At 37.4% G+C, this 20164-nt stretch overlaps 3 protein-coding genes across 8 annotated transcripts in view; 2 read left to right on the top strand and 1 right to left on the bottom strand.

Moving 5' to 3' along the window:
* arhgdig (Rho GDP dissociation inhibitor (GDI) gamma) overlaps positions 1-2033 on the top strand; it is a 30882-nt gene extending 28849 nt beyond the window's left edge. For both annotated transcript variants that reach the window (XM_079401354.1, XM_079401353.1), the window contains exon 6: positions 266-2033. In XM_079401354.1, coding sequence (XP_079257480.1) covers positions 266-471 — 206 coding nt within the window. In that variant the 3' untranslated portion in view covers positions 472-2033. The remainder of the gene's footprint in view (positions 1-265) is intronic.
* A 2213-nt stretch (positions 2034-4246) lies between these two features.
* Positions 4247-7210, top strand: eci1 (enoyl-CoA delta isomerase 1). 2 transcript variants are annotated; one of them, XM_079376990.1, is made up of 7 exons: positions 4247-4400; positions 4803-4913; positions 5031-5158; positions 5235-5381; positions 5491-5612; positions 6047-6225; positions 6316-7210. In XM_079376990.1, the coding sequence occupies exons 1-7, from the start codon at positions 4358-4360 to the stop codon at positions 6480-6482; spliced, it is 897 nt and encodes a 298-aa protein (XP_079233116.1). In that variant the 5' UTR covers positions 4247-4357; the 3' UTR covers positions 6483-7210. The 2 variants fall into 2 exon arrangements, with proteins under 2 accessions (XP_079233116.1, XP_079233115.1); XM_079376989.1 differs by having other exon boundaries at positions 4800-4913; positions 6316-6965.
* Positions 7050-19015, bottom strand: dnase1 (deoxyribonuclease I). Of its 4 annotated transcripts, none has more exons than XM_079377013.1 (9): positions 9584-9712; positions 9254-9392; positions 9098-9186; positions 8933-9019; positions 8738-8850; positions 7810-7922; positions 7509-7663; positions 7336-7429; positions 7050-7211 (listed from the first exon to the last, which is right to left on the bottom strand). In XM_079377013.1, exons 2-9 carry the CDS (start codon positions 9389-9391, stop codon positions 7164-7166), a joined length of 837 nt encoding a protein of 278 aa, XP_079233139.1. In that variant the 5' UTR covers position 9392; positions 9584-9712; the 3' UTR covers positions 7050-7163. The 4 variants fall into 4 exon arrangements, with proteins under 4 accessions (XP_079233139.1, XP_079233137.1, XP_079233140.1 ...); XM_079377011.1 differs by lacking the exon at positions 9584-9712 and adding an exon at positions 13394-13704 and having other exon boundaries at positions 7053-7211; XM_079377014.1 differs by lacking the exon at positions 9584-9712 and adding an exon at positions 18801-19015 and having other exon boundaries at positions 7084-7211.
* Positions 19016-20164: the final 1149 nt, after the last annotated feature.

Below are 20164 nucleotides of genomic sequence, written 5' to 3'. Positions count from 1 at the left end.
TGCAGAGCACAAATTCCGAGTATGGGTCACCATACTTGGCCACACACCACTTCCCTTCCTCCCTTCTAAATGTAGTTAAATAAAACATTGTAATGAAAAAATATTAAATTATTATCATTCATGTTGTTATTATTATTAATATTATTATTAAATTATTAAACATAAAAAATTAACATTGGCATTTTTAAGTTATTGTTGGGTGCAACCAATCAGCTTTTGATGTATTTTTTAAGAATTTGACTCACTGATTTTTCTTTACCTGTAGTGGACAAGGCAGTGTACATGGTAGGCAGCTATGGTCCGAGAGTCGAGGAGCATGAGTTCATGACCCCGGTGGAAGAGGCTCCGAAGGGCATGATCGTTCGGGGAAGCTACCACATCAAATCCTACTTCACAGATGACGACAAGACAGACCATCTGTCGTGGGAGTGGAACCTGCAAATCAAAAAAGACTGGGACAGTGCAGAGTAAAGAGGTCTTCCTCTGTCTCTCTCTCTCCCAGATGCACAGCAACATATCCAATTTATCACTGATGTTTAATACAGAGACATAGGCTAGGTAGATATGGTTTTGCTGGCTTTGCAAATTATTAAATAAAAATTAGTCGTATTAAAAAAAAAAAAAGTAAAAAAAATGAATGAAGATATTCCCACATATTAGGTGTAATCAACAGTGAGGACATACAGTGACTGGCAGGGTATTAGAGGCGACTTAGTACTTTGTAATAGATATAACAATGGTATAACCAACAAATGAAATCCATCATGCCTGTACACTCAGGTTTTAGTGTATACTGTAAATGTAAATATTACAATGTCTGTATTCTTGCAATGCATTTAGAGTTCTTTACAGAGCCCATGACCGGATCAGTGCATGCTTGAATGTGAAGCCATCTTGTCTGCAATGGCTAATTTCTTGTATTGATGATGTAATCAGCCTGCTGTTACCTGATAAATACATGTGTAGGACGTGGTTTGTACTAAGTGTTGCTTAAAAAAAAAGGTATTTCTGAGCATAAAACCCCTGTAGAAAAGATCAACTTAAACCAGCATGAAGTTGCCTGGCTGTTCACCAGCAACCAATTCTGGTAAAGCTGCTTCACTTTTCTTGTTGGTTAGCCCTGACTGGCACATCAGCTTCTAAAACACAACATTTGCTGGTGATTCTCAGCTGGGAACCATCAGTGGAGCCCATAGTCAAGCACCCTCTTCATTCCCTGAAACAATTTAAGATCTGTTCATCTCTGTCCAGGTGTCTGTAACTGTCTTCCATCTAGCTTTTATATTATATTGTCTCTTTTTTTTTTTTGACATTCCAAAATAAATACATTTATTGTTTATATGCCTGCTGATACTGTTACCTGACACTTCCATCTCCATCGCTGATTTTATCATCTGACAAAAGATTATCTTGATTTTTCTTGAGTAATTCCCTACTGCCTGATTATATTCAGAAATATTAGATAATACAGCAGAATACTCAAAATACTCTGGAAATGATTGGGTTTATTGTTTATACAGAATCAAATTTCTTGAAGAAAGGTAATAAATGCCACAGGAAATGTCTAACTGGCATGTGTGTTATGTAATGTCTTTATGGGGGAGACAAATGCTGAATCATCATTAACTGTGAGCTAGTCAGCAATGGGAAGAAAAATAGAGCACACAAAAACATTTTTTATGAATTTTCTTTTTTTATATAACTGATTCCACAGTATAAAATGTATTTGATCAAATTAAATACTTGCAATATTGCAAAAAAACAAATTCCACATGATGCTTATTTTCAAAATTCATATTGTGTCATAATGAAATCGTCTTCGTAATTGGATGTTATGATTAGTCTGCTTGTGGTCTGTATTGCATGATGCTGCTTTTTAAACATGTTAATTAGGGGTTTCATTGTGATGCAGTGGAGGCAGCAGTAAAGTAACATTTAGTTCAGCTGACTGATTCATTTGGTTAAAAAAAGATTATATTGCTTCTGAATTGTTAAACTTTTCATCTTGTATTTTTAATAAAGTTTGGCCTATCCTTACTTGTATATCTTTGTTTCTAATGTTGTAGTTTAGTGAATGTAATAGCTTAAGTAACTGTTTATTAAATGCAAAAACAGCTGGCAATGGAAAAAAAAGTTATTTCTGTTTGCTGCAAACAAAAATAGAAATAAAAAAGTTTCAAGGAAACGTTGACTAACAGATGATTATACGAACCAAGGGAGGGAGAGATAACATGCCATTTATAGCCTGATCGCTTCACATGAGTCTATTTTACGCACAGCTTTACTGATTGTCTCTCTGAATGATTGACATACTCACCAGCCACACAATGTTACTATTTGCACGCCACGATGTTGCCATGTCCTCCTTTTAAAGAGCCTTTAGATTTGTGTTTTCATGCTAATAAAAATGTACAGTTGCAGTGACAAAGTTTATACACATATTTTTAAACAAACGCATTTAAAATTCATTGGACTAATTTATTTGCAGCGAATGCAATTTTGCCTTGTTTTGGGGAAAGTCACTTGTTTTGAGAATGTTTTGTCAGGGCAGTTTACCTGCTTTTCTCAAGAGGTCCTCGCTGCAGCCTGTAGCACGATGACGTACTGGATCAGATCCAATACGTAGTGGATGTTTTACGCGCATGCGCTGTATAGGTCACGAATAAATTCATATTTTTATTTACATTTAATCATTTTGCAGATGCTTTTATCCAAAGCGACTTAGTCTAAGTGAATTCTAACAGTACATGTAGCAATTAAGGGTTTTTGATCTACATTACAATACGCGATGACCTACATTACATTACAATGTAAAAACTTTAATGTCTAAATTCATCCACGATGTTTTTGTCTTTACTGGCTTTTTTTTTATTTCATATGTTATGGCCAGGATGCCCACATCAGTGCTGTATCCATTATTACAATGATACAATAAGCACTGTAACATGATATGCAGAGTTTATTTGCAAAAACAGATACCTCAACTTTTTTTCCGTTTTTCAAAACTCACGTTTTTAATTATGTAAAATTTTTATTGTGTTTTGTTGTTAATTAGCTGTTGTTTTTGTTTTGTTTTTTTTGTCAAAATAACCCAACTGCAGTTTGATTGAGATTAATTGTAATGCACAATGAAGAAACATGATTTCTGAGAATTGTTAAAAAAATAGTTATCCGTTTTTGCAAATTAACTCATTATGCAGATGTTGCACTGTACTGTAAATAGCTAATTATAAAGATATACATCACTCTGACAGAGTTAGCTTAAATGTCTTTTTGATTGTATCCGTCATGTTTATTTAAATTTCATAGGGGATATTAAATTAATGCCGATCCATTTTGTTTATATAGCTATTACATACATTTTCAATAGGCTAATAATATTTTTTTAAAAACCATTACATTTATAACAAGACTTTACCTCGCTAATAACGCCTCAGTCTGGTAACAAATGTTTTATTAGTTGCTTTTCACACATCGTCTGATGATACAACACAAAACACTAAACAAAAAGCCTTCATAAAGAGAGAGAGAGAGAGAGAGAGAGAGAGAGAGCTCTCATAACGGAATGGATGGTATGTCTTTAGCCATTAGATCTATCTCCAGGGATTTAACTTGCATATGAATAACATACAAAAAAATAGAAATGGTCAGATTTGTTACCTTGTCCCCGACCGTGTGTGTATTTATTTGTAGGACATAGGATTGACTGTAAAAACCTGGTATAATCCGGGATAAAGGGTCTATTGGCTAACGGAACCCCGACTGACAGGATTGTTTGTCTTCTTTTTATTTTTATACGGTATAAAAAATGATGTCCGCATATTTTAGTAGGCCTATAACTTTTATACTCTGTCACGTAGGTCTATAGCACAGAGAGTGAGAACGAAAAATAATATTTGATTTATGAACGAATTATTGACAGAACTAAGACTATTATGGAAAAAAAGAAGACAATAGAAGCCATTTTTCATAAAGAAATAACATTGTAATTAGTAGATTTGTATTCCCAAAACGAATCAAACTAATAAAAAATAAACTCGTTCTTTCAAAACTACTCCATCCTTGCTTAAAAAAAAAGTTTCAATAGCCTGCACTACAGGTTTAAAATCACAGTATACTATATTTTGTGTAAGCCTGTGAAACACCTATACATCTCGTAATTACAGTTTAATTTACATTTAATACTAGCATTAATGACACCCCCACTTTGCGCATGCGCGTAAAACATCCACTACGTATTGGATCTGATCCAGTACGTCATCGTGCTACAGGCTGCAGCGAGGACTCGCTTTTCTAGAGAGATCTGGCAACACGTGTTTACATTTAGCGATTTAGCATTATCCTTTCAGCTGGCAAAATGGCATCAGTATTAAGACACTCTACCAAATTCAGCCCGTCTGGTAGGTGTTTCATACCTTATCTGAAACTGTTGCTGTTTTTTTTCCTTCATTTTGCAGTGGCCATGTTATTTTTCCCGAATTAAGTTTGCAGTAGTAAAGCATTGAGGAAATAGGACAAAGGTCAGCAGACTACAAAAGGGTTGTTTTGTGTTGTATACGCCTTCCTGTCGTTATCAAAGCAGAAAGAAAGTAGAAAATCATTATATAATGACAGATTTTTATGGGTTTTAAAAAGTTAGAAGTTAACACCATGCCCTTTAATAAGGGCACAGCTTATTCACACAATGCTCTTGCGTAGTACAGTATTTACTGAAGCGTTATCAATAGTCAAAATAAATGCACTGTGTTAACATACTGGCTTTTAGTTTTACATTTGTAGAATATTATCAATTTCTCTAGCAGGATTTGTATCGCTGTTGTCTGGAAACAGCCGTCATGGGAGAATCTGTGCTCTGCCATACATGGCATATTCATCATCCTCAAATATTAAAGTGGACCTGGACAGTAGTAATGGTAAGCATATTAATCCATAATGTGCATAAATAATAGGTTTTCCAAGTTCCAACACTTTGCAATTACATATTTATCAAAAAATCATTACTAGAAAATCTCTCTCTCTCTTTCTTAAAGGTGTTGCCATAATGCAGTTCCAAAATCCTCCTGTCAACAGTCTCAGTCTTGACTTTCTGACTGAGTTTGCTATTAATTTAGAAAAACTTGAGCTGGACAGAAGCTGCAGGGGTATGATCATAACATCCGTAAGTCATCAGAAACATCTGCTTTAGTGAAATCAAGTTTAGCCTATTTCATTGATAGTGCGTTTATTTGTGAAAGGCCCAGCCGAAGGTGTTTTCTGCAGGACTAGATATTCTGGAAATGTATAAAAAGAGCCCAGAGCACTGCGCAGAATTCTGGAGGGCCGTACAGGACGCGTGGCTTAAGCTTTACGGGTCCACCAAGGTCACAATCGCTGCTATCAATGTGGGTGTCACTATAAACCTTTTCTACTGTTCTACTGGATTTTTCTTTAAAATATTCCTTTAAGGTCAAATTATGATCTTAATGAATGAAGTAATTGTTGTGTTTTTAGGGCTCTAGTCCTGCAGGTGGTTGTTTGTTGGCTTTGTGTTGTGACTACAGGATCATGGCCGATAATCCTCGCTATAACATCGGTCTCAATGAAACACAACTTGGTATAGTTGCACCTTTTTGGTGAGTATTATTGATGTTATTTATATTATACAATTTATTTACTTGGGATCCACAAGTTGTATTTACACCAATAATCCATTAGTAATCAGATTGACGGTTCAATTGGACTGAAAAGCCTTTATGTAAACAACTCGATTGATCTGACTGAGCTTGATCCGAATGAAATTGTGGTGAAGACCTGAAATAATCCAATCAATAGGAAAAAACACAGGCATGCAACTCTCTTCTCAATTGGGCTCAAAAATACTTTGTGATTTGCATGCTCTACCAGACTACTTTTATAATAATCCTTTGTAAATGTGGATTGAATTGTCAAGTTTAGGATTCGTGTAAACAGAACTTTCAGATTTTTTACACGGATTGACAAAAATGAGTGCGTGTAAGCATACCTACTGGAACACAGGGTGGTGTTAAACCGAGGTTTTGTAAATCAGGTTTAAGGACTCCATGACAAACGTTGTGGGCCATCGAGAAACCGAGAAGGGTCTTCAGCTGGGTTTACTGTACAGTGCCTCTGAAGCCCTAAAGATCGGTTTGGTGGATGAGCTTGTTCCTGAGGATAAAGTTCTTAGCGCAGCTGCTGAGACCATGACGAAATGGTTGGCCATCCCAGGTAAGTGGTATTATCTTGCTCCAACATATGATATCTTTGTCTGTTATAGTACTATTTTTTTTTTTAACGACAGCATTTTTTCCCCTACAGATCATGCCCGTCAGATAAGTAAGTCCATGATGAGAAAATCCACAATAGACAAACTTATTGCAAACCGAGAAGCCGACACCACAAACTTTGTCAGTTTCATCACCAAAGATTCCATCCAGAAATCTCTTGGGATGTACATGGAGATGCTGAAGAAGAGGAGGTCTTGAGGACCGAAACACATGCCTGTTGTTGAAGTTGCCTTTATGGAGCTCATCAGTGTCACTGTCTATCACACTGTCCTCTCTTTTGTTACTAGAGGGTAACTTTGTTTGCAAGTAAAATCTTTGAAAACCAAAATGGGATGGGATTTTTTTTAGCATGCAAACAGCTGACATCTAGCTTATCCTTAACTTTTTTTAAATTCAACATCAAGATTTCAGATTAAAATTTTACATACAGTATATTCATAAGGAAAAGTGTATATGTCAGGTAAAGTAAATGGTTAAAATTTATTTTAAGTATTCATAATTACAAGCACTCATTCCCCCCAAAGTTTATTGAGATATTGATTATACTATTTCAGTTTTTCAAAAAATTTACGTTTAATTCAGTGTGCCATTTCTTTGTAGTTATGAAATTTACTTTCTCAGTAAAAATGGTTTCTACACCCTTTTTTCAGTGTTGGTTCTTAATGGGGTAATAAAAACTGCAAAAATAATAATTAGCTATGGAACAATTGAATTTCACATTCAGTTATGTGTTTTGTATAGCTATATAATGATATTGTACAATTACTTGAAGAATTTTTTTTTTTTTTTTATTATTCTTGCAAAATATAAGACAGCACTATACATCATGTATTAGCATTGTGGCGTATATCTGCTGTGAGGGAACAAGCTTTATGTTTTTCACTGGAGCTTGACCTCTACTGGAAAGTGATCGCTCACTGCCAGGGCCTGTGAGAGAGACATGAATGCTTCAGACAGAGGAATACACTCAGCAATAACTCAACTCTCCAGGGAGCTTCTTAGGGCTAATGTTTAGAATGCTGTATCCAAAAGAAGCAAAACCTATCCTTACCCAACTCTGGCTCAATCCATGGGCTTGCATGAAGTCAAAGACCTGCGCTGATCCAGCGGACACTCCTTTCATCATGTCAGAGGTGGCCACAATCCTTTTATCAAGCATATTATGAATAATTTCATAACATAGGTTAATCTTATCCAGCTAAATAGTCTGTGATGTCTTCCTACCTGTCATAAGGGCAGTTTGTGTGTGTCACAGTTGTGTCCGCACTATCAGGGATGAGCCAGGTGTAACTTTGGTCAGTGCGGAGGCGTATTTTGGACCATTCTGAATTCAAAACGTAGCTACAGCCAGCATTGAAGTCTCCCAAAAGCATGATGTTCTGAAACGAAATTTGAATCGACACAAATCCTCCAAGTCATATTGTATATTAGCATTGTGGTGTTCAGAACCATATAGGTTAAATTGAAATGTCTGTCATGTTAACAGGACTAGTTCATACAGGACGCTATGCAACAGCATAGTTACGTTTGTGTTCAGACGTTGTCTAGTATCCAAGACAACATCATGCAGAGCATCAATTTCCTTCTCAGCGACTTCTGGTGATGTATGCTGAGGAATGAGGGCAAATTCCCGGACAGCTATAGAAAAGATACTTGTTAGTGCTCGTTAGTATTTTGAGCAAAAATAACAATCAGCTCAATAAGAAGTGAATGTTGTTTAGTGTCACTATGAGCTGCAAATAACTTTTAATCACTGAAATTCAATCCTTGATAAATAATAATATAAATACAGTCATTGTATGTATATTACATTACAAATACAATATACACTACTGTTCATGTTTGGAGTTTTTTTTATGTTTTTGAAAGAAGTCTCTTATGCTCAACAAGGCTTCATTTATGTGATCAAAAATACTAAAAAGTTGAATTTTCTATTTTAATAAATTTTCAAATTAATTTTTTTTCCTGTGATGGCAAAGCTGAATTTACAGCAGATATTACTCCAGTCTTCAGTGTCACAGGATCCTTCGGAAATCATTCTAATATCTAACCAATGTTGAAAACAGCTGTGATGTTTAATATTTTTGGTCTTTTATAAATAGAAAGTTGAAAGGAATTGCATTTATTTTAAATAGAAATCTTTTGAACAAATTAAAAGTGTTAATTGACTTTTGATACATTTGTATAAATCGATAATGCATCCTTGCTGAAAAAAATATTTCCGACCCCCAAACTCTTGAATGGTACGGTATATTCAACCCTAAATATGGTCACAGGAACTGAAAATCACATTCCTTTCATTGCCATTGTGGCCTGTAACACGGCTTTTAATTTCAGGGGAGCGGTCTCTGAATTTAGTGTACCGTAAATTGCTTTGGGTGAAAAGCTTTTGCTGAACAGTGCGTTCTCACTGTATTACTGCTAACATTCTCACAATGAACTTGGACCTCCACCTGTATTAGAGGAGAACATCACAACAAAGGGTTCTCTATTGAAAGTATCGGTTCCACAGGATTCACATCCATCATCATACTGGAAGCTTTTTGCAACGGACACTGTCTGATGTCTGATGAAAATAAAAGTGTAATTATTCATTTGATATGAACCATACATATAAAATCTTATATGATATATGAATTAAATGTCACCTGTAAATAAAGAGATATCTCTCTTTATAAGTGCTCCTACCCAAGGGCTCACTTACAATGTACTGGTATACATATGGAGAGGAACCTCTGATAATAAAATTAAAATAATATTAATTTATCTATACAAAAAAATACAGTAACTAATAGACAGTTAAAACAACATACCCATTCACACTTTGCATCAGCTTATTCGTTGCAGAGAGATCGCTGTCTCTCACTTCTTGGATGAGTACAATGTCATACCGGTGTACTACCTAACAAACACAATACAGTTATCAAATGAGAGCGTATAAGTATGTTATAGTTTTGCATGTTACTCACGTTGGTAATGATTTTAAGCAGGGTGGCATTAGATGTTTTTGAATCCCCAAAGGATTTGATGTTGAAGGCTCCAATCAGAATGGAGCTTCCAAGGTGGACAGATACCAGGAGTAGACCTATAGCAGTAATAATCTTCATACTGTATATAGAGATAAAGGATATATTAAACATATTTAAACATTGAACAGTAGTCACACCTGAGACAGATTTCAAACTAGAAATAGCAAAAAGGGTAAAGACATAAATACACTTACACTCACACAGAATCTTGATAAATAAATATAATCAATATGCATCAGTTTTGACTATATGCAATGAAAATAGATCTACCTGCTGCTGAGTTCTGCTTTCGCTTATGCTGTGAGAACAGGGAGAAAGCTTTTTCGCACAACTAAGTCTTTGTATACTCTACCTTAGCAAGTCCCTCTCTCAGGGAATAAAAGTGGTATCACATATTCTGGAGAGTTTTTAGTTACCACTACTGTGTAAAGACACCAGCCTCTCCCTCACTTTCTCCGTGGGAAATAAACAGATGGGCGATAAGACAATGTAACTTTAAACAGGTGCATTAAGATATTTATTTTGTAGCTTGCTGTTGCAGCTCAATAGAGCAGGTTTTGTTTTGAAATTGCTGTACTACAGCTGAGAGAATAGTGCCACAATAGTACCACAGCTATAGTTTGTCTGTAACTGTTCATATACTAATAACGTATATCATACATTTGTTTGTCATTAAAACTTTATCTACTCTGTAATTTTAGAAGGCTGAACTGACCCGTTAACTGAACCCACTCCCTTAAACATCCAACTTCAGTGCAACAGAGGGCACTACAGTACATATGTGTGCCATTCAAATACACCTAGTAGATACAAATACTATATATTATGTGAATTGTGTATATAGTTTATGCTATTTTTGCATTTCATGTTATATCATTCTTCTGTGTATCGTACATTGTTAATTGGTTGGATGAAGAAAATAGGTCTCTATATATGTAGCCTTTTGATCTATTTAGAAATTGAAATCAAACTAAGTCAGTATGTTGCATGTACATATCTTTCAAGTCCACAGATATGTTGAACAGTGTTTACAAAAGTATAAAATCGTATTTAAAAGTTCAAGTTGTAAATCTTGTCTCGCAGGCACGTCAAGGGCACTTCGGCATCTTTCAGCTGAATCCAGAATGGTGTTACACGGAATTCTGTGACCGCAGTAATCATTAAAGATATTATTAGTATTTTTTATTTATTTATTATTATTTGAACAGTAACTAGCAGATGCTGAAATCCTTTTTATTTTATTTATTAATTTTTTTAATCCAAAATTCATGTTATATAACATATTGCACCAAATGGGTGCAGGCGTATCCCCTAAAATCAAAGTCAACTGCAGAAGTTACCTAGTCCATCTTAAAATTTGTACATCAATTTGAAGTGCCAAAACAGATACTAAATGGATACTGGTCATTAAGAGAAGTTTCTGTGCCCCATACCACCTTCAGATGAATGGATTGGAGGAGCGGCTCAATGGCACCATACAGAAGTGAAACATGCATCCACCAAAGCACATAGATGACTACAGTTTTTTAAACATTTAAACATGTTTTTTTTAAAACCATACAGTTGCAGATGAACCATGGTTACTACACTTTCATTATAATAAAACCACGGCTAATTTTTGTAAGGGACTGACAGTGCAAACAAGTGTTTATTGACAGATATGAGCAAATGGATGGTAATGAAAGGCAAGAATCATTTCAATATTGCAGAGAATGGAGATGAGAATGTTAACCAGACTTTCCTTGTTCGCAGATGCAGGAGATCTTGGATGGAGGAGCTGAAGGGGAGTGAAAACACACCACGTCGAGCAGGTCAGTATCCAGGTAATGTTTTCAAACAATACAGGTCAGACGAGGAAGGGAAGACACACTGGAGGGGATCGCTGGAGACAAACACTCGAGATAATTGCTGGAGTACACTTCAAGATAGCAGTCCACTTCGAATGAATGAGACCAGACAAAGAGGAGCGATGAGGTGTGTGCTTAAATACAGGTGCTGATGATGAACGGGACAAGCAGTAGGTGTGAGTGATCAGGAAATTAGGTCACTATGCAGGCAGTGTGTACGTGAGGGAGAACACAGAACTTGGCCAAACCTTGACAGTATTCCTCCCTCCTGGAAGGCGCAACCTTGGAGTCTATCCTTTAACCCTGGAGTTGGGAAAGTGACAGATGCAGGTGACCAAGAAGGGTGGTGTTGGCAGGATGGGTGCCCTCCAGGCTGGTATCGGTCACACTGGAGACCAGGGAGGTGCCGGCAGCACTGGAGGCCAGGGTGGTGCTGGTGGTAGCTGGCAACCAGTATGTAAAGATAATGCCTCCATGGGCTGGGCCACATTAACGCACAGGCTTACCTGGGCTTAAGCCTAAGGCTCCAGGCTGAGGGGGGCCCTTGGTGATACCAGAAAATATTGTAACCACATTTTATGAGTTGACTGTTCCTTTAAAATGGCGCTTTATCACTTGCATTGCGTTGCATGTCCTGAGTAAGGCGGCTCAGTCAAACGCGCACAAATATCAAAGAGAACAATTTCCCAAAAGAAATATATGAATTCAGTCAAATTGTTTGAAATAAATAATTGCACAAATAAATAGAAAGCTAGACAGAGGGGTAATCCAGTAGCGGGAGAAATAATCCAATCGAGGTGCGAACAGAGTCCAAACGGCAAGGCAAAAGGGTTAATCCAGGAAACGCGGGCAGGAATCAAAACACAGGTAAACAGGCTAGGCAAGACTAGGATAGGAACTAGGAATGGCTTGGTAAAGTAGCTATCGACAGGCACTGTGATAAATGCTAAACAATTCTCAGCAGTGACAGAGAGGAAGTCCAAGGCTTATAAAGTGTGTGTGATTGGGTGATAGTTCTCAGCTGTGAGTGTGATTAGTGTAATCAGCTGTGTGTGTGTCGTCAGTGCAATGGATGATGGGAAATGGAGTCCAATGTGCAATGTGTGTAGTGTGAAAGTCCATGTGGTGAGCGGGTGACCTCTTGTGGTGAACAAATGGAAGTTCATGGCCAGGATTCGTGACACATTGCATATTCTTCACTGTATCACATAAATATAGTTTAATCCTTGTTAAAGCCAGAAAAAATATTCACTCAAGAGCATTGAGTGATTTTCTCAGTTCTCACACAGAACACACTGAATGGAGTTCTTTATCGTATCTTCTTGCTCTTGAATGCTTTAAAATCACTTGAATGTTCAAATTGGCAAGGTGTATTTGTCTCTTCAAGTGCAAGAATACGTGAATGAGAACTCAATTCTGTGTTCATTTTTAGAGACGTGGCTCTCTGTGTGCTTGCTGTGCTCACTGTAACGCTATTAAATGTTTAAATTGGCAAGACTTAAAACTTACCAACTTTTACCAGCCTGACAGAAAGATTCATAAGCAGAAAGACATATTTGTGAAGGCGTAAATCAAAGTTCACAAAACGTTTTTGATGGTGTACATTTACCTTCACTAACTTACCTTCCTAGTCTGTTCATTTAATGTTAGTTCATAATGCATTTAACATACAATTTAATGCTACATGTATATCTCTGTAAAATATGTCGGACTGTGTGCATATGTGTGGTTCATGATAGTTAGTTTATTTTATATGACAGATCTAGATTTGAATGTTTTGTTAATGGCATTCATTACTGCTAAATAAAAGGCTGACAACTTGCGTGAATGTAGGCTGTAGTTCTGGTGGATGAAGGGCCCCTCAAGAGGTAAAGACCAGGGGCCCCTTACAGTCTTAAAGGGGACATCAGTTGCCCATTTTCCACAAGCTGGTATGATTCTTTAGGGTCTTCATGTAAAGTATGTAACATACTTAGGTTAAAATTTCTTAATGGTAGTGTAAAACAACACCCTTTTACCTTCAAAAACAGCTCTGTTCACAGCAACCTGTTTCGGTGCATGTTCCTTTAAATGCTAATGAGCTCTGCTCACACCAACCCTCTCTTCCAAGGGGGAGACCAGCAGTTCTCTTTGTGACTGTAAACTTTAGCCGCATTCATCGTGGAACTTGATAACTAGCAGGAAACTAGCAGGAAAGACGATTTGCAAAGATTCCTAAAAAAATTATACTCACTTCTTCTTTAGGTAAAGCTGGATCACGAATGATTTGTGCGAACGTAAACGCATTTAGGTAGATTGGAGGCGCATTCCCTTCAAAAACAAAAGTAATCCACGGTGTCTTCAGCGGCTCAAATGATGACTGCTATGTTCATTATTACATCCAACAAAACACCTCAGTCTCTTAGGAGACATTCTTGTCTATAGTACATTTACCCCGGCGTCGAAAAAATGGTGAACTGTTTACAGCTCACTCAGGGTGGGTCTGTGCTAAAATGCCTGTGTCTGTCAACAGACGTCCATCCTTGGCCTGTGTGACATCACTCTGCCAAGAATCTGTGAATGGTTTAATATGAGACAGTGCTCATGATTTTTGTGGATTTAAAAAAAAAGCACTGGGTGTATTTTTATCATTATAGGGGGGTTGTGTACGCACACTGTTCAAACACCATGTAAAAGCAGTGGCGAGCGGTGACTTTTTTAACCGGGTATGCTGAGTGGTAAGATTAAGACCCACCCACATCAGCTTTTAGGACATACTCACAGATGACAAATAAGAAATACTGTGGCAGGTGTTGATTTAAAAGTATGCACATTTCCTACCTTATTAGTAAATAAAATTAATCTCTGATCCATTTTCTATTGTTTCAGGTTTATCCATATTCGATTGCTAAAAAAATATAGCTGAAACCGCCAAATAACATTTACATGTAGTTACATTATGATACCTAATGTTCAGCTTCCTCCGGTCTACATGTCTCTGCATATGTTAAGGGAACAATAACATCTTAATATTCAGAAGATTTATGTTTCTTTCTTTTGCTGATGTTTTATATAGCCCACATATTTATAAACTTTTTTTTATTATTATTTACCACTAGGCATGTTGACAATAACGTATATCTTCAAGTTCAACATACGTTGTCTATGATCATAAATGTAAGAAGATATGTTTTCAGTGGTCTTTTAAAATTAGCTTTACTTGAGAAAGCATAAAAATATACAGTTACAGCATTTTTTATCTTTTGATTTAGTCGAGTTGGTTTTGCATTGTTGGGGAATAATAGTTAAAACCCATGGACCAGGGGCCCGTTTCAGAAAGGAGGTTAAGTGAAAACTCTGAGTATGTTAACCCTAAAATCAGGGAAACTCTGGGTTTTCGGTTTCAAAATGGGAGGTTTGTCAAACCCGAGAAAGCAGGGTAAGTCAAGCCCGTTTCTGAAAGAGAGGTAACTTATATTCCGAGTCAGTTACCGTAGTAACTTACTCTGTGAACCTAACCTGGTCGGGAGCAGGTTTTCTTCGGTAAACCCAGAGTTTCTTTCGGTCTCCTCCCCCTTTTTATAGTGTTAGCGAAGTTTAAATACCTTATTCATTCATTCACACTGCAAAATAGATTTTCTTACTAAGTCTTTTTATCTTATTTCAAGTACAAATATATAAAAATTCTTAATATGCATCTTATATAATTGTCTATATTTAGTCTTTTTTTTCCTGGGGGATTTTCCTTTTAAGTGCCTTTTACATAAAACAAGTAAAATTGTCTGCCATAGGGTAAGAAAAATAATCTTAATGCAAACGGAAACAAGAATACTTTTAATTTCTTACCCTATTGGAAGATAATTTGCAAAATAATAAAAATGCACTTTAAAACATCGGAGATGCAGAGCACATTATAAGTCCACTGTATGCAGATTCTAAGGAAAGTGTGCATCCCTCTCACACCCATTTTGACAATTTTTTCCTGGGCACAAATCCGTCAAAGAGGGGTTTCACAGGACTGTAGGTCAGTGGTATAAAAATTGGTTTAAATGAGGCTGATCTGATAAATGATGTTCACTTGATAACATCATTCTGTGACGTCTGGAAGTAACCCAATAATCCGAATTTCCTTCAGGACTTCCAGTGTGGAAGCTTGAATGCACTGATGACAAGCATATCCCCACCATCGCACCTTCTGAAAATGAAACCGATTACTTTATGGAATGGAAGGATGCCAGATGGAAGGGTAGTATAAGCCATAACCACCACCACAGCTGTTAAATAAACAAATTATTCACAATTTTTTGGTCATCTTTATTTCCTAATACAAAAGAAAAAGTAATTTTTATAAGTTACTTTTGGATTTTAGAAATCTTCCAATACTTGACCATCTCCTCTTCATCTGTCAGTGGTGCAGGTGCAGGTTCTCCCCCCTTTTTGGGAGCCTCTGCCTTCTTGCTGTCGACAAGTCAGTAGTTAATTTTATTACTGTAATTAAGAAATGTAACAGGTTGGATTAGAGAATATTTAATTATGTGAAAAAAGCTGCAGCGCATTGAAATAGACACTGAATGATATTTAATGTCAAAAGTTATGTAGCCCACACCCATGAACCTTTCATGTTTAAAGCTTTACCTTGATTGAATTGTGTTTTTATACTTCATTTTTAGCTGCTGCCACGTTCTTGTTTCTTTTTTCTGTCTTTTTCTTTCTTTTTTTTTTTTGTGATCATGAGATACCATTAAAATGAATTTTAGTTCAATAATTTATAGTTTTCACCTCTGATATTATAAAAGTTATTAAGTTATTGGCAGTTATTAAGAATTAAAGTTATGCATTGACGGAAGTACGCACGCTGATGTCTTTTTGGCGGGAGCTGTTGCCATGGTGAATCGTAATTTCGGCGCTCCGCTGATCATGACTTTTCATAGTCATGGTGCACGAGCTTAACTCAGAGTCAACCTACTCAGAGTTGAGTAAACTAACTCAGTTCAGCTGTTTTGTAACCGAAAACTCAGAGTTTCCTGTCTCAGAGTAAGTCAACTCTGAGTTCATGTTTAAACTCAGAGTTGGTTGAACCTTCTTATTGAAACGGGCCCCAGGTATGTTGAACAAAAACCAGGAGTCAGATTGCGATTAAAGAAATTTACTGAAGAAATAGTTTGCAGTTTCATCAGCAGAAGTCAGCTTCAACACTCGCACGGAGTTCGTAGGCCGTTCTGCTTTACAATTCAAAAACACCAGCAATTATACCCTAACAGAGGTTGCTAATTGCGTCAATGCATAAGTCATCAAAATTCTGATTGGTCCTAAAACCTCGATAAACTTAGACAATTTCCACATATGGACGCAAGCTTGAAGCATATCTTCTGATGACTATTTTAGTGACAAGTGATCAGAGGTCTGACGCAATACGTCTCTCCAAAGACATATATCTGATATGCTGGACATCGGCAGCGGAACGTTTATCCTGGGACTGTCTGAGCTTCTCCCTGTACAGACAGATACTAACACATATACGCAGAGAAACACTTATCTTACTTCAAGGTTGCCTCAGCCCTAAACCTTATGGTTACACACACAATGAGAGCAGCTTCTTAGAGAGTAGAAAGGCAGACTAAAGTCATAATCAACTTATTCTCTAACATGCATAAATGTAACTTTGATTAATAATTATTCAAGAAATATTATAATTAATATTATTATGAAGGGCATTGTAGATCTGCCATCCACTCCTTCAGCATCAAACACAATGTGATTTTTGGCAATTGAGATCTGACAGCAACAGCACATTTTTCCGCTTGGGCAAGTGCTTCTCTGACAGTTTACCTCGCACATGAAATCAGCCGCAGTCCAGCAAACCAATGAGAACGCGCTACAGTCCAGACGAGTCTTATCGATAAAGTGGGGGTAAGAAAGCTGCAGAGAATCCGCTCGCCCCGAAGCTTCCGTTACTGGTAAATTTAAAGAAAGTTACTGCCATTTGGCAAATAAATAATTTTACGTACTTAGTCCTAACTCTTAAATCTTTAAGTTACATTTCAAACGACAAGGGATAAACTTATAATCATGTTTATATTAATTATCCCGTGAACTTGTTATCTCAAATGGCCAGGGTATGCGGAGCATATGGATTATGCTTATATGGATGGAACACCACTGTGTAAAACTGAATATTGCATCTGTTGTCCCGTTTAATGTGGCCCTGTCCATAGACGTGACAAGTGGGCTGGGTACATTGGGAACACTGGAGCTAGGAATGGCCTTCTTGGCAATGATGAGAGAGTAGGAGACACTGGAGTTAGGAATGGCCTCCTTGGCCATGATGAAGGAGTAGGAAACATTGGAGCTAGGAACGGCCTCCTTGGCTGTGATGAAGGCATAGGCAACGTATGCTGGAGTCAGGAATGGCCTGAGCAGTCGTGATGAAGGAGCAGTAGAAATTGGAGTTAGGAAAGTCCTCCTTGGCTGTGATGAAGGAGTAGGAGATGCATGCTGGAGTCAGGAACAGCCTCTGTGGCTGAAACGAAGGAGTAGAATCTGCTGTATATTGGGAACACTTGAGCTAGGAATGGCCTCCTTGGCTAAGATGAAGGAGTAGAGACACGATAGTCATGAACAGGCTCCTTGGCCGAGACAAAGGAGTGGGAGACCCTGGAGTCAGGAAAAGGCTCCTTGGCAATGACGAAGGAGTAGGAAATGCTGGAGTCAGGAACAGCCACTTCGGCCATCAAGGTATAGCCCCACAACCCCCCCAGCAGTCATCAGAGACAGAGCAGATGGTATTTCTAGCTCAGTGATTGCTGGATCTGACTGCTCTGTAAACACCAAGCTGAGTTCTGGGACATTAGCGGGCTCCTGTCTGAGCTCTGGGGCTTGATTGGGCTTCTGTCTAAGCTCTGGGGTGTGAGCGGGCTCCTGGCTGAGCTCTGGGGCGGGAGCGGGCTCCTGGCTGAGCTCTGGGGCATGCTCAGGGATTTCACTCTCTGGAGCGGACTTGGGTGGTGTTGGGCTTTGCTCAATATGATGTTAAGTGGCAAATCAGTGGGTGTTGCTGCAATTGAATATCTACTTAAGAAATGGCTTAACACCATTTTTTGTCGTTGGTGAAAATACTAATGACCTAAGACTTTTGCACAGTAGTGTATATATTCTAAATATAAATTTCATTGCAATTATATATAAATTGTATAATTTTATCATGTTTAGATAGCTACTTAACATGATTATAAGGTTTCTTCAATTATTCTTCAAGTTGTTTCTATATATATATATATATATATATTATATATATATATATTTTTTTTTTTTTTTTTTTATTAGAACAGGCTTTAAAATGAAAGTTTTTTGTTTATCATGATCAGTGTTGGGGGTAATGCATTACAAGTAACACGAGTTACATAATCAGATTACTTTTTTAAGTAACTAGTAAAGTAACATTACTTTTTAATTTAGAAGGAAATATAAGTAAGTAATATAAGTTTTTCAAATAAGTAACTCATAGCTCCACTTAAAAACTCCAAATCTGCTTAAAATGTCTGTGAGGGGAAAAACTACAGATGACAAATTCTTGCAAAAGCCTCTGTAATAACCTGACATGCCCAGGAACCTATGAAGCACACGCTTGTTATAGGATTTAGGATAGTTTAGAATGGCCTCACCTTTAGCTTTCACTGGTTTTACGAAACCAAGGCCCACTTTCTTCCTTAGGTAGGTCACTGTGGCCTTTCCTCACACTAATCAAGGTTCAGAGCAGGGCTTAATTTGTGTCGGAATAAACCGGATCCGGATCGGGCACCTCCGAAATCCGATCCGGCACCTCATTTTGGCGGATCCCCCTCCTCACGCGCCAATGAAAGACGTTCGTGCTGCTGACCTATATCGTTAATGAAAAAAAATGATATTATGACTTACTTTACTTTACTTTACTTTTGTCATTTAGCAGACGCTTTTGTCCAAAGCGACTTACAAATAAGAAAAAGTAACTAAAACTAAAAAGTTACAACTCTATAAATACTATCTACCCACATATTTAAGAAAATAAAGAAATAAAATAAAATTAACACATGCATATAACAACAACATTTCAATAATAAACATATCAATGAAAAAATTAAATAAAAAGCTACTACTATCCCTTGCCGGTGTCCCTGCCCGGTGGAGTCGCACGGTAGAGTCGATGGTCTTTACACTAAGAGGGCTTCACACGACGACTGCCGCGACCGCTGCCGCGGTATAATAACCTTTATTATACCAAACCAACAAATGATCATTTCAATTCAGCTGGACCCACTTTCCTGTTTATCAACTACAAATGGCCAAGCAAGTGCACACACTGACAAGATACACGATATGAGCGCGCCGGTCGCAAATCTACATTTGAAATAACAAACTTAAGCGCGCAAAAGACGCGACATGAACGGCTGCTCACATGAGGCTTCTCTCACAAGACCGACTGCACGGATCCATATTATTCATTTTCTTTCGCAACTGTTTTCATTAACCTACTGTGCTAAAGAGAGGATAATCGCCAGGACGGCCATTTAGACGTAATTTTGTGTAGCCTATATTTGGTTGCTTAAGCTCAACAAACCACTAAAAATCGAGGCGGCTTACGCGCGTGCTTTAGATGTGACCGTGAGCGCACAGAAAACAGCCTGGAGTGCGAAAGTACCAATGAAAAAGTATTCTCATAGCTTCATAACGTTACAGTTGAACCACTGATGGCAGATGGACTATTTTGGTTATGTCTTTCATACTTTTCTGGCCTTGACATTGTTAATTGTTTGGCAGTCAATGGGTCAGTCACAAGCCTCCCAGTTCTCATCCAAAATATCTTAACCCTTTAGGGACAGCACAAGCTTTTTGCCTCCATCTCCACATTAAAATTTGGTCATCCCAGAAATACACTACCTTATCATTAGATTTTCCCTTGAAAAGGGAACAGGCACAGGCCAGTTTTTCAGGTCCAGATATTTTAGCTCTAATTGTCGTCATTTTAAATCTTGGTCTGTCTTCACCTCTA

Source organism: Barbus barbus, assembly GCF_936440315.1.
Source record: "Barbus barbus genome assembly, chromosome: 3".
NCBI lineage: Eukaryota > Metazoa > Chordata > Actinopteri > Cypriniformes > Cyprinidae > Barbus > Barbus barbus.
The sequence above is the reverse complement of the archived record's forward strand: the minus strand, read 5'-3'. Positions and strand labels throughout refer to the sequence as shown.